At 37.8% G+C, this 14,728-nt stretch overlaps 1 protein-coding gene across 2 annotated transcripts in view; it reads right to left on the bottom strand.

Moving 5' to 3' along the window:
* Nucleotides 1-14,728, bottom strand: part of GRIA3 (glutamate receptor, ionotropic, AMPA 3) — a 285,940-nt gene that overhangs the window by 88,159 nt on the left and 183,053 nt on the right. For both annotated transcript variants that reach the window (XM_012664833.1, XM_012664832.1), the window contains 2 exons: nucleotides 6,787-6,948; nucleotides 3,469-3,636 (listed from right to left, as the gene is read on the bottom strand). In XM_012664833.1, the coding sequence (XP_012520287.1) occupies nucleotides 3,469-3,636; nucleotides 6,787-6,948 (330 nt within the window). The remainder of the gene's footprint in view (nucleotides 1-3,468; nucleotides 3,637-6,786; nucleotides 6,949-14,728) is intronic.

Raw genomic sequence — 14,728 nt, forward strand, 5'->3', positions numbered from 1 at the left:
TTAATCAAAATAAATTTAGTTCTGTTTCTTGAGAGGGTTACACATTTATCAGCTACTACTGTGACAGGGATGAACTTTCCCTTTTATGTAATCTATGTCCAGCTGCAGGCAGGCAGCAGAGAGCTAAGCCATGGGGGAATAATCCAAAGACTGTTGAAATTTGTTAAGTCTAAGGGGTCAGGAATATGGAGCACTAGACAAGAAAGATGAAAGTATTGGAAACCCAAATGCCTGTTTTGGATGCCAAAGGCAGGTTTCCTGTATGTCACAGTTTTTCCTAAGTCTGGGCCCAGTTTTATGAACTAATAAGAAGCCATCTCTGCTGGGTGGAAAGATTTCCTTTCTCATTTTACAGTACAGGGACATTGGATGAAAGACTCTCTATAAATATGTCATTATTGTTAACTACTTGCATTACTCATCTGGAGAGTAAGGGTCAAAGAATTCACTTCAAAGAAAAAGAATCTGTCTCGTTTTCCTAGGATGAAAGGAATACTTTTTCATCACTTACGGAAAATGACAAACTGTCAGACAAGTCAGAGGTGGTAATGGGCTTGTGTTGCAGAAGGGAAAATTGTTGTCAAATATTAGGCAATATTTTTTAAAAGGAAAGGGGCTTGCTCACAACTGTTAGGAGACTGTGGAATTCCTGTTGAAGGAGAAATGCTCCAATATGATGAACTGAAAACAACGGTAATTGTTCAACTGACCCAACAAACTTAAGTCCTATTGTCAGCCTAGGCTTGTGGAGAAAGTGATGTCACACTTCTAGTTGTTGAGATAGAAATTACTTATCCAGGTGGATGGGACTGATGGATATTGTGTTGCATGATGGGTTCTTTATACTCCATTTCGAGCACTGAATTCTAGGAGAGGAGTTAGGCAGGGCAGAGATAATGGGATAGGAACTTATTGAGGAAATCCTTCATTACTGAAAATAGCAAGGGCTTCCAGTATCATTGGAATCGTATATTTCTAAAGACCCAGACTATCTGAATATGATCTATGAATTGGACAATAGTCAACATATCTCCAAGAGATTTCAGACCCCATGATTCAAATGTTTGGTGAGCAGAATTGGACTACTATTTAGAGAGAAATCTATTTTTAAGAATGTGGTCCAGTACTGAATGTCAGTGACAGTGTCCCACCATCCTGTCTGGGATCCCTTCTTTGATCTATAGCACCCCGTGCAGGATATAACCATAACATTTTAATCATCTATCTATTTCTGGCTACCTGACTAGGTTAAGAGCGTCTCTAGATGAGAGACATTCTTTTTCTGTGTTCTCAGCAACAAATGCAGTATGTGGGATAGAGCAGGTGCTCAATAAATGTTGATTGAACAAGTCTCAATGACTTAGAATTTGTGACAGATATTTCAGTAGACTGTGCTGAGGCTGATCTTTGTACAATTTGCAGATTGTGAGAATAGTTACCAGTTTGCGAGCAGCTTTAAGATATTTTAAAGCATTTGTTTACATAATAACAATTTAAATGTGAGTGCCCCTCATCTTATTTCATGTTTGCATACTAATATAGAGCCTGATACATAGTCATAGGTGCTCCATGAATATTTACCGAACGAATGGTGTGCTTATTTATTCATTAAAACAGGCCCCTTTGGAGCCTCTGTCAGGCAATGATTTTGTTTGCCAGATTTCTTTGAAGGAAGAGAATAATTTATTGAGAAACAATTATGTGCTAGTCACAATGTGGGATGCTTTTACATCATGCAATCTCAATTTTAATTAACTCAAATAAAATGGGATTTCTTTTAATGTAGTAAAACAGTACTTCAGACCAGATTTCCTTGCACTCCCTCTGAATAGTGCAGTTTTACTGAAGCACTGCCTACTTTTGGAAAAGGTAGATTCTTTCTAGCCTCTCTGGGGCAATAGGAAGAGGTTGGCCTGTAGAAAGAGGTAAAGTATCCTTTTGGTTGAGTGTCTGACCATTAGGACCTGGGGAGGAAGGTTACTTACTTCGCTTATAGCTTGAGTTTTATCAGTGAGTTTGACATGCAGAAAATTTTCTCTGAAACAATATGATCAATCTTATTTTTTCTCTAGCCAAACTGATTTCTTGTCCTTCATTCTGGTAGCAAGTTTTCTATTTGGGGAAGGTGGCTGTTTGTGTCATGAATGGGGAGTCATTTGGAGATATTGGCTCTTGCCCCTTGAGGTTTTGTTGATGAAAACTCCTTTTGATTCACTCTTAGAGAGTTTTATATTTCACTCATCATTATGTTTCACCTGACAATACAAATCTTGTAACTGCTATGAAGGTTGAATTTAATTAACCGCTCTTCAAAATCGTGCAGTGCTACCTCCATAAAACGACACCTAGGGCATTTGTTAAGGAACTGACATAATGACATAAAAATCTGCATGACGGGAGAATGAGTCATATCTCTTTCTTGGAGAGAGACACAGGGGCTACTAACCCCTGTTGACTGAATGCTTCCAACTTGGCAAATTTAAGGCGGCAGTAAGAGAGCCAACTACACAAAATGATGTACGTTACAAGGCTGTTACAAATTCTTCGTTGCTGGGTTGTGCACAGAATGATCTTGCCTATCTCTTAGTTGATTTGGATGTCCCAAGCATTAGGATAATTAAAGAAGTAGAAATAAGAGATTCTTGTACTCTTGAAGGCTCATTTTAATGCATGCAGGCGCATGTGGCATAAAGCAAAATATTCAGGAAAGAGCTCTTGGGTGGAAAGCTGCAATGAATGGGTGATGCTGCCCCTGGTATAAATAATGAAATCTGTTCAAAGGACACTGCTTGAAGCCTTAAATGATCTCCTACCCAGTAAATGCTAAAAACAAGTGACCTATTTGACTGTCTATCCATTGATTCCTTGTACTTTTCTTTAGGGTTTTTCTTTGCAGCATTGGGCAAAAGCTTCTTAAGTAGGCCTAAAAACGTATCATGTTCCTCCATTTTACCACATAGAATAGCATAAGTATTCTTTTCGACAACAGAAATACTATCGCATTGGCTCAGTTCCACAGTCTATCCAGACTCATCATTTGTCTGATGAGCCAGAGGATGCTGTTATTCTTTGTAATGTCTACCTTGAAGTTAGGTGCGTCTTATAGAATATCCCAATCTCCCTAAGGAATGTCATATTTTTGGAAGGTTTGAATTTTTTGAAGCTATTTACCTATTCGATCCATTCTTTTGAGAATACTGAGTTCCATTAACTATCCACAGTACAGGACACAACCAAGTATTCATTTGCCTTAAATTTACTATTTTTCAGGCTTCAAGGAAGAACCTCCTATTTTTAAATTTCTAAATTTGAGTGAATAAATGTCCATATTCATCCTCTTTGCATACTCTGAGATTCTATAGACTCTTATCCTATTCCTTTTAGTATCTCTTCTCTCAAGATTGATGTCTCATTTTTTGTGTGTCTTTATAAAGCCCCTGTACCCCAATAACCCATTGTGGTCTTTACCATTTTCAGAGCTCTCTCTATATCAATTCCTTGACTCCAGGGCACAGCAGGATTTGCTAAGCAGTCTCCAGCACTGCCTCTCCGGGACACATCCACTCGCTGCCTCCTCAGATAGCGGAAAGCTTCTGCTATGACCAGTATTGCGTCGTGTGTCAATGCAGACGTATACTGAAATGGGTGCATGGAAAACAAGATACCATGACAAATGACATCCTCAAAACTTGCCTTGTTACTTATAATTTTCATTCATCTCTACCTCTTGCTCTATGCAATCACCCTCCTAATTATTTGAGTCAAGAGATCTCGCTGGGCAAGCCTGACTTTGATTCATTCCAGAATGATATTTCTTAACTCATGTGTGCACATGTTAAGATTATTACGATCAAATGGCTCAAGGGAATCTCTCTCTTGCTCTCAGTACTGTTTTTCATATTGAGTGAACGACTACTAAAAGGCCAGGTCTTTTATAGAGGAAGAAATATGTGTGAAGTTACAAGATGGCATGTATAGATTGGAGAGGAAATAGCATATCCTAAAGCAAGACTGGGTTATTGCTGTTTGTAATAGAAAATTCAGATCTGGTGTTTACTTAGGGGAAAATGGAAATAGCTAAGTTAGACAGCTTGAAATTAATTTGGAGAGAAACATTAATCATTTCTGTCTGGACCATGTTTCTGGTGAGCTAGGACTTCTGGCCAGCAATAAATCAGTTTTTGTTTCCTGGGGGGGTAGCGAAAACCAAAGCTGGTTTTTGATTGTAGAAAATTACAATTGTTATTGAGTTTTAAATCTGATAACATTGACAATTCATAGGCAATACTTTATAATGCTACCTCCTTCAGGCAAGAACACTTTCTATTCCTTGAGTATATTGATATGCTCTACTAGGGATGAGGTCAGTCACTTAATACAAGGGATTTGATTATCTGCAATTCGAAATTGTGGATGCTTTTTCATTAAATGAATCAACAACAATATGATTAAAATAAGCTGGCCCCTGTTTTTCAGGGGTTACAAATGCTGGTAGAATACAGAATACTGTTGACTTTTTTTAACAATGTAGCAAAATGTGCTGGGGCAGTTATCTCTCTTTCCCAGAAGGTATGTCCAAATACAATTAGAATGGAATACATTGTTGTCTCTACAACTATCAATTTACTTTTCTGACTTTTCTCACAGTTACTTTTCTCTTAGAAGCAAATCATGAAGTATGACTATAATAGGGGACATATGTTCTTTGATTAAGAAAGATCTTTGTGTCTGTCCATCCTTGCAATACATAAAGCCAACATGGTGGTGATTTTATTTCCAGCTGACTGCATAAATTGTCAGCAATCTTAATGTAGTCCTTTCCAAGCCATGCCAAAAGAGCAATTTAATTTTCTACTTATTTCAGTTTCTACTTACCAATGTGTGAGAATGCCTCCCCCAAAAGCCCTAAGGAAAATGCTTATAGAGTAAATTAAGCATCAGGATTTCTAATCTCTAGACAACTTTATTTCCTAATGAAAAATATTATATGTCAATTTTTTAAAAAAATATCAGGGCTGATTTATGTATGACAATTTTTAAAGTGAATTTTTTGTCTAATTGATATGGTGCAAGGTTTTATAATTACTAGAACTAAGCAAAGGTTATCTGAAACTTGTAACCATCTATTTAAATATTCTATTTTCTTAAGTTATTTAAAGGATTTTACTTATAAGCCTGAACAGTTCTCAGCAGGTTCTAGAATTTACATTATCACACTAGATATTATCAATGAATACTCCATAGCTGAGATTGTCTTCCTTCTGTTTTGTACACACTCTACAACTTCAGACCAGGCATCAACTACTCCGCGATACCTTTTTCATTGTTTTTACCCTTGTCCATTTTCTTGTGCCTAACACAGTGCAAACATCCCCTAAAATACTGAATAAATGAATTTCTCTCTTTTACCTGTTACCTGCTAAATCTAAGGATCACAAAGCAGTGTGGATAGGCAGTTTGACAAAAATCTGAATTCGGATAAGCTCACTTAAATGTTGTGGGAAGATAAATATCAGTTTAGTACATAAAAGTTTTTGATTACAAAGGATTAATTATAGGGATAGCGACCATATTTACTGAAGCAAATTAGGACAACCGATCTGACCATGGGACAGAATTTTTAAAAACAGGACTATCCTGGAAAAACCTGGCAGGTATAATCACTACAATCACAACTAGTGAGTGCCTTAATTGAATGAAAAAAATGATGTTTAACACACAATTCTCTAGAACATACCAATTGTATAAAATAAGGTCCTATTTGTATTATGTTCTGATGTGACCCATTTAGGGTGGACCTGCATAGGTGGTACAGAACATATCTCTTCTCTGGCTTGTGTTCCCTACTATTCTCCCCTATTCTATTCTTGCCAGGGAGGAAGGATGAGAGGATAGGTATCTTGAAACCATGAGAAGGGATATCTTTCACCCTTTTTTCTTTTTTAGGAAAGGGTCCTGACTCTACTTTGATCCCTCATCTTGTATCACAGCCATGGTACATACTTTCATTATATCAGGGAGGAAAAATTTAAAGTCTGTTTTATACTTGAATCAATGAAATGAGGGAATGAGTTACTTAAAAAACACATTAGAAAGATCCTTTGTGTAACATGAATAACTTTCCCCTAATTTATCTGTTTTAATTCCTGATTTTTAAATAGTAGGATTTCTAGCCATAGGGGACTATATATAAAAAATGTGCATTTTAAGCATGACTTTCTGCTTTTAATATTCTTATCTTGATTTTGTGAAAATGAGCAACTTAGGTAATCTAATTATTTTTGAAGATACTTTTGTAGGCAGGAAAACATTTCTATTCAATATACATATAGGCAACACACACTCTGTATTAGAGCCTAATTCACTTGGGTGTACTGAGATTCATGGAACTTATTAACACAAAGCAATCACATAAATAATGCAAAATCTAATTTTCTGTTTCAGACTATCAATCTTCCTTACCTATTCCCACTGCCCCCACCCTTTGCCTGGCTCAGGTTCCTATGATATTGTAAATTGTTATGAGCAGATTACAAATGAAATTCATTAAAAATTAAGTTAACTTATTCCAAACACTGGATTTAAAAAGATCTAGTTCTCAGTAGCTTCTTTATTCAGGGGTTTAGTTTTCAAATCCAATAGTATCAGCTGCAGTTGGTTTTTAGCATCTTTGAATCACTTCTGAGAGAAGATCACTTGATCACAGGATGGCTGTTAGTATATAAAGACCATACTGAGATGCTTTGAAAAGCTGGCCTTAGGATTTTACACGCCATGGAACATTACCTTTAGTGGTGCATTCTTGGCTTCAGGGAATTCCCTTTCATCCAGCCTCACCCAGCGCTGTATGAACTGCTGAACCATAGGGTTTTCATTGTTGACAATCTGGAAACCTGTAATGTTGGCTCCCCCATGCATGACTCTTTCCAGCAAAATATCAGTAAAACCCTGAAAAGACATTGAAAGGGGATCATGATTGTGGGAGGTCGTGTATTCTTACTCACCGTATCTGTTAGAGTGGATGAAATCAAAGCTCCTTCCCTAGGATCACATAGTAGCAATCAAGAAAGACTTGACTATGAAATGAATTCCTAGGGCACTGTGTCTCTGAAACTATAGGCATGATGGAGAAAATATGCATTCTTTCATTTTAGTGCCTGTGTCTTTATTTAATGTAACTGCTGCATGGACAAACATAGGTGCCAACTTGAAGAAAATGCTTTGATTTGTTTTCATTTACCTGTATTTTCAGCCTTTCTTCTTTGAATACAAATACAATGCTTTATACAACTGTAAAATGTTGAAAAAGTTTGACCCTAATGAGGGTTATAAAAAACTTTTTTTCAGCCTAACATGCTAAACATAGCAAATTGCTTCAAATTCTAGTGGTGAGTACTTTAGACATTTGTGATTTACAGAAATGCCAATGAAACTGACAGCTTGATTGTATATGATGATACAAATCCCAGGGTACATCTCACATGTACCCATTAATGAATATTGACCTTGCTGCATAGCTTTCATCATGTTCTTCTTAACTTGCTCTGGTTACCATATGGTGTCTCTGCCACCTAAACCTCCTGAAGGAATCTCTCCAGGGTTCACACCTAAGCCATCTCCATCTGGGCACTGCTGGCTCCATTGGGCATTGTTATCTTCTGGGACATCTCACCCAGGAATTGCTGCTACTTCTGCTGTATACCTGTCCCCTGCTAATTGCTACTAATGCGTTAGGGTCCTCAATAGACTGAAGCTAGTGTTTCTATTTATAAAGAAATGGGGGATAGTTCTTTCTTACTTCTTTAGATCCTCCCAACATTTTAACATAACAATTTTCAAATATATAGAAAAGGTGAAAAAATTATACAGTGAATACACATATAGTCACTACTCAGATTCTACAATTAATATTTTCCATCCATCCATCAATTTCATTTGTTAAATGCATTTCAAAGTAAGTTGCAGATATTAGTATACTTTACCCTAAATATTTCAGGATGTAAGTCATTAATTAGAGTTCAATGCTTATTTATAGTTCTTTTCCTTTCTTCATTTTTTGAGGTAAAATTTACATCTAATGAAATGCACTCAGTGAGTTTTGATAAATGCATACACCTGTATTACCCAAATCCCTATCAATTCTTTAAAGTTTCCTCTTTTTTGCCTTCTAAAAATGTTTTTATTGAAGTGTAATAATCATATAGAGAAGCGCACATATCTTTAAGTGCACAACTTGATGAATATTCACAAACTGAATATGAATGCACCTATCCAGTCAGCACCCCCACCCCTGCTTCTCTTAATTTTATATTTCTTTACCATGGGTAACAAGGCAGTCATAGAAAATACTTTAGTGAAACAGTTTTTTTCAATTATTACTTATAGCCCTCTTCTTCTTCCATTCATAAGTGAAATGAGTCAATGGAGATTGGAAAAAGAGCCAAATAGTTTGCTAGTTTGCATCACTTCTCCATTCTGATAATCACAAAGTGGTTTTAGTGGTTTTTTTTTTTTTTTGAGAAAGGGTCTTGCTATGTTGCCCAGGCTGGACTTGAACTCTTTGGCTCAAACAGTCCTCCCACCTCAGCCTCCCAAGTAGCTGGGACTACAGGCATGCACCACTGCACCCAGCTTGACAAAGTGGTTTTAAAATTAACATTAACTGGTTATGATGAATTTTCCCTCAAAGGCCTCCTTCCATGAGAGAAAATAAGACTCAGTGTTTTCTCCCATTTTTTACCCCCTGCACTAAAAGCGGTAGAGAGGCTAATGTGTGGAAAGTCTAGCAGGGGCTACCTTTAGAGCTTAAGCCTAAGAGTTACCCAACTCTCTGCTTCCACCCCGTAAACCTCTATACAAATAAAATGCTGAGGACAAAACTTTAATGAAAGGGGCTTCAAGATGGCTGAATAGAGACATCTGGTACTCACCTCCTCCACAAAGAAGAACCAAAATAGCAAGTGGATAATCACACTTCACTAGATCACCTGAGAGAGAGTGCTGGAATTCAAAAGAGAAGTGACAGGAAACACCAAAGGCAAGGAAGGAGAGAGAAGCAAGGCAGCCTGCTTAGCTGGGATTGTCTGGGAGCCTGGATAGGCTCCTTAATGTGGGGAAAAAGTAAGTGAGTGACCCCCAGTGATCGATATTCCCACTGTGGACTCCTGAAATCCTAGTCTCAGGAAAGGCCCTTGACTTATAAGGGCCCCGAGACTAATACAGGAAGCTGCCGGGAGACTGCATGACAGCATTGCACCAGAGAGGGCGTTCATGCTAGGTCCCACAATCCCCTCCCTGAGTCCTAAGCAGCTATAGCAAGGCACCATCCAGGCCCCACTAGATTGCACTCTGAGGCCCAATAGCCCCTGCATCTCCACATCCCTGGAGGCCCATTGACATCCCCCACTTGCAGCTGGGCACTGCTGCTGGCTGCTGCCACCAGGGCTGAAGAGCAAGCCATTGGCAGTGACTTCACCGCCCCCATTAGCAGGGCTGCCACACGTTTAAAAGTGCTGTGAGGAAAGGCTATCTCACTCATAGCCACCACCTGGGGCCAAAGTGTGTGCTCCCCAGCCACCTGTTTATGGTTGCTGCCACTCAAAGCAACCCTGCCTTCCCCAGAAGCAAGGCTGCAGTGCAGTTGCTGCCACCCCCACCCAAGCATTCCACTGGGGCATAGGTATCACCCCACCTCTGCCTACCACAGTGAGCATACATACACACCACTGAGATGCCTGTGGACAGGCCTGTCCAGACTGGCTCCACACTCACCAGTGCCTGAGAATACCATACAGGGGCCTGGGAAAACCATGGCCCATAAAATCCTGTTGGAACCTGAACACTTCTACTGGGGGCCTGAGGACAGACCCACACAACCTGCCACTACTACCACAGCTGGCACCCACTCACATGTACCACCTGTTGGCCTGGGGATTAGACTCCCCAGACCATTGCAGCTGCCACCAACATCAGCATGGAATGCTTGGGAGCCAGAGGATTGTCCCACCACTGCTACTGCCAGTGTCCACACGATGCCTGCTGCTCAGAGACCCAAGGACCCACCAACCTGGACCACCACTCCCACTACTAGCACCTGAACAAGCCACCTGGAGGCTCAAGAATTGGCCTGCCTGGACCTGCTAACAACAGTGCCAATGTATGCTGCTCTGTGGCTCAAGGACAGGCCCTCTTGGCCCACTGATGCCACCACTGGGGCCCAAGGACTGGTCCACATGGCATCCCTGTCCCCAGAAAAACTTCACCACCCCCGCTACTAACAACTGCATCCTAAGCCACTGAAGAAATCACGGACACTACTGATGCTGTTTATAGCTGAAGAAATCATATGGACACTACACTATTGCACATACACAGAATCAAAGCCAAAGTGCCCTGTCCAACCAAAACCACACATGCAACTTTAGGAAAAAGTCCTCCCCTATGAAAGCAAATTCAAAAAATTGGAAAAAGTAACTACTATACCAGATGTGCAGATATCAATGTAAGGACAAAAGAAACATGAAAAAGCAAGGAAATATAACACCTCCAAAGAAACATAATAATTCTGAAGCAACAGATCCCAATCAAAAAGAAATTTATGAAATCCTGGAAAAAGAATTCAAAATATTGATACTAAAGAAGTTCAACGAGGTATAAGAGAATACTGAAAATTAATACAAAGAAATCAGAAAAACAATTCAGGATATGAATGAGAAACTTACAAAAGTGATAGATATCATAAAGAGAACCAAATAGAAATTCTAGAATTGAAGAATTAATTGAATGAAATACAAAATACATTCAAAAGCTTCAACAATGGACTAAATCAAGCAGAAGAAAGAATTTCAGGATATGAACATAGGTCTTTTGAAACAATTCAGTAAGATGAAAATAATAAAAAATTAAAAAAGAAAAAACCTGCATGACACATGGGACACCATAAAGTGACCAAATATTCAAATTCTTGGTGTCCCAGAAGGTGAGGAGAAAATAAAAGGGATAGAAAACCTACTTAATGAAATAATAGCTGAAAAATTCCCAAGTCCAGCAGGAGATATAGATATGTAGATACAAGAAGCTCAGAGATTCTCAATCAGATACAATGCAAAAAAGTTCTTCCCCATGGCACATTGTAGTTAAACTGTCAAAAGTTAATGACAAAAAGATAATTCTAACAACAGTGAGAGAAAAGCATCTAGTCACTTATAAGGGAACCCCCATGAGACCAATAGTGGATTTCTCAGCAGAAACTTTACAATCCAGGAGAGAATGCGATGATATATTCAAAGGGCTGAAAGGAAAAAAAAAACTGTTAGGCAAAGATACTATGCTCAGTAAAGTTATGCTTCATAAATGAAGGAGAAATAAAATCTTTTCTAGGTAAGCAAAAGCTGAGAGAATTCATCACCACTAGACCATCCCTACAGGAAATGCTTAAAGAAGTCCCACACATGGACAAAAAGGACAATATTTACCATCATGGGAACACACAAAAGTATAAAACCCACTGGTAGAGCAAATGTACAAAGGAAGAGGAGAAAGGACTCAAATGTTACCACTACAGAAAACCACCAAACCACAAAGATAAACAATAAGAGAAAGAAAGGAACAAAGGATGTAAAAAAAACTAGAAATCAATTAATAAAATGACAGGAATAAGCTCTTGCATACCAATAATAACCTTGAATGTAAACAGTTTAAACTTTCTAGTTAAAAGCTATACACTTGTCGAATGGATCAAAATCCATGGCCCAACTATATGCTGCCTATAAGAAACTCATCTAACTTGTAAAGGCACATATAAACTGAAAGTAAAGGGATGGAAAAAAATATTCCATGAAAGTGGAAGCCAAAAATGAGAAGGAGTAGCTATACTTATATAAGATAAAACAAACATTAAGTCAAAAACAGTAAAAAGAGACAAAGAAGGATATTATATAATAAAGGGATCAATTCAGCAAGAAGATATAAAAATTCTAAACATATAAGTAGCCAACACTGGAGCACCCAGATATATAAAACAAATATTATTAGAGCTAAAGGGAAAGGTGGACTCCGATGCAATAATAGTCGGGGACTTCAACACCCCAATCTCGGCATTAGACAGATCACCTAGGCAGAAAATTAAGAAAGAAGCATTGAATTTAAACTGCACTTTAGACCAAATGGACCTAACAGACGTTTACAGAACATTTCATCCAACAGCTACAGAATACATATTCTCTCATCAGCACATGGAACATTTTCCAGGATAGACCATATGTTAGGATATAAAACAGGTCTCAACAAATATTTAATCACTCGATGTGATTTTAATTCTCAGACCACAATGGAATAAAACTAGAAATCACTAACAAGAGGAACTTTGGAAACTGTAGAAATACATGGAAATTAAATAACATGCTCCTGAATAACCATCAAGTCAAGGAAGAAGTTAAGGATGAAATAAAAAAATTTCTTAAAACAAATGAAAACGGAAACACAACATGCCCAAACCTAAGGGATACAGAAATATTGGTGCTAAGAGGGAAGAGTATAGCAATAAATGCCTACATCGAAAAAGTAGAAAGATTTCAAATAAACAACCTAATTATGTACCTCAAGGAACTAGAAAAGCAAGAACCAAACCCAAAGTTAGTAGAAGGAAGGAAATAATAAATATCAGAGCAGAACTAAATGAATTAGAGACTAAAAAAAATACAAAGCATCAGTTAAATGAAAAGATGGTTTTTTGAAAAGATAAATGAAATCAACAAACTTCTAGCTAGACTAGCCAAGAAAAAAGAAAGAGAAGGCTCAAACAAATAAAATCAGAAACAAAAAAGGAGACATTACAACTGGCACCACAGAAATAACAAAGATCATCAGAGACAATTATGAACAACTATACACTAAAAAACTAGAAAACCTAGAGAAAATGGGTAAATTTCTGGACACATACAACCTACCAAGATTGAATCAGGAAGAAATAGGAAGCTTGAAACAGACCAATAACGAGTAAGGAGATTAAATCAGTAATGAAAAGTCTTCCCAAAACAAAAAGGCGAGGACCAGATGGCTTCACTGCCAAATTCTACCAACCTATAAAGAAAAACTAACATCAATTCTCAAAGTCTTCCAAATGATTGAAGAGGAAGTAATTCTCCCTAACTCATTCTATAAGGCCAGCATTACCCTGATACCAAAACCAGACAAGGACATAACAAAGACAGAAAACTACAGGCCAATATCCCTGATGAATATAGATGCAAAAATCCTCAACAAAATACTAGCAAAACAAATCCTACAGTACATCAAAAAGATTAATCACCATGATCAAGTGGGATTTATGCCTGGGATGCAAAGATGGTTCAACATATGCAAATCAATAAACATGATATATCGCATCAACAGAATGAAGGACAAAAAACCATATGATCATCTCAATAGATGCAGAAAAAGCATTTGATAAAATTTAACATCATAATCCTAGCACTTTAGAAGGCTGAGATGGGAGAATCACTTGAGGCCAGGAGTTCTAGACCAGCCTAAGCAGCATAGCAAGAATCCATCTGTACAAAATTAAAAATAAAATTAGCTGACTGTGGTGATGTACACCTCTAGTCCTGGCTACTCAGGAGGCTGATGCAGGAGGATCACTTGAGCCCGGGAGTTTGATGTTGCAGTGAGCTAAGATGATACCATAGCACTCTAGCTTGGGCAAGAGAGTGAGACCCTGTCTCAAAAAAAAATTCATAATAATTCTCAATGAACTGGGCATCAAAAGAATGTACCTAAACATAATAATGGCCATATATGACAAACCCACAGCTAACATCATACTGAAAGGGGAAAAGCTAAAAGCTTTCCCTCTGAGAACTGGAACAGGACAAGGATGCCCACTTTCACCACTCTTGTTAAACATATTACTGGAAGTCTTAGCCAGAACAATCAGGCAAGAGAAAGAAATGTAAAACCTGAAGCCATAAACATTCTAGAAGAAAATGTAGGAAAAACTCTTCTAGACATTGGCCTAGGCAAAGAATTTATGTGTAAGACTCCAAAAGCAAATATAACAACAAAAAATGAATAAATGGGACCTAATTAAACTAAAAATTTCTTCATAGCAAAGGAAGTAATCAACGGAGTAAATGGATAACCTATAGAATGGGAGAAAATACTGTCAAACTATATATCCAACAGAGGGCTAATATCCAGAATCTATTATACAAAGAACTCAAACAAAACAACAAGAAAAAAACAAATAACCCCATCAAAAAGTGGGCAAAAGACTTGAACAGACTTTTCTTGGAAGAAGATTGATAAATGGCCAACAAAGGTATGAAAAAATGCTCAACATTGCTAATCATCGAGGAAATGCAAATTAAAACCACGATGACATACCACTTTACCTCTGTCAGAATGGCTGTTATTAAAAACTCAAAAAACAATAGATGTTGCTGTGGATATGGTGAAAAGATAACACTTTCACATTGTTGGTGGGGAAGTAAAGTAGTACAACTACTATGGAAAGCAGTTTGGAGATTCCTCAAAGAACTAAAAGTAGACCCACCATTTGATACAGCAATCCCACTACTGGGTATCTATCCGAAGGAAAAGAAGGCATTTTATAAAAAGACACCTGCACCCAAATGTTTATCCACAGCAGAATTCACAATTGCAAAGATATGGAACCAACCTAAGTGCCCATCAACTGATGAGTGGATAAAGAAAATGTGATATATATATA

Source organism: Propithecus coquereli, unplaced genomic scaffold, assembly GCF_000956105.1.
Source record: "Propithecus coquereli isolate 6110/MARCELLA unplaced genomic scaffold, Pcoq_1.0 Scaffold92, whole genome shotgun sequence".
NCBI lineage: Eukaryota > Metazoa > Chordata > Mammalia > Primates > Indriidae > Propithecus > Propithecus coquereli.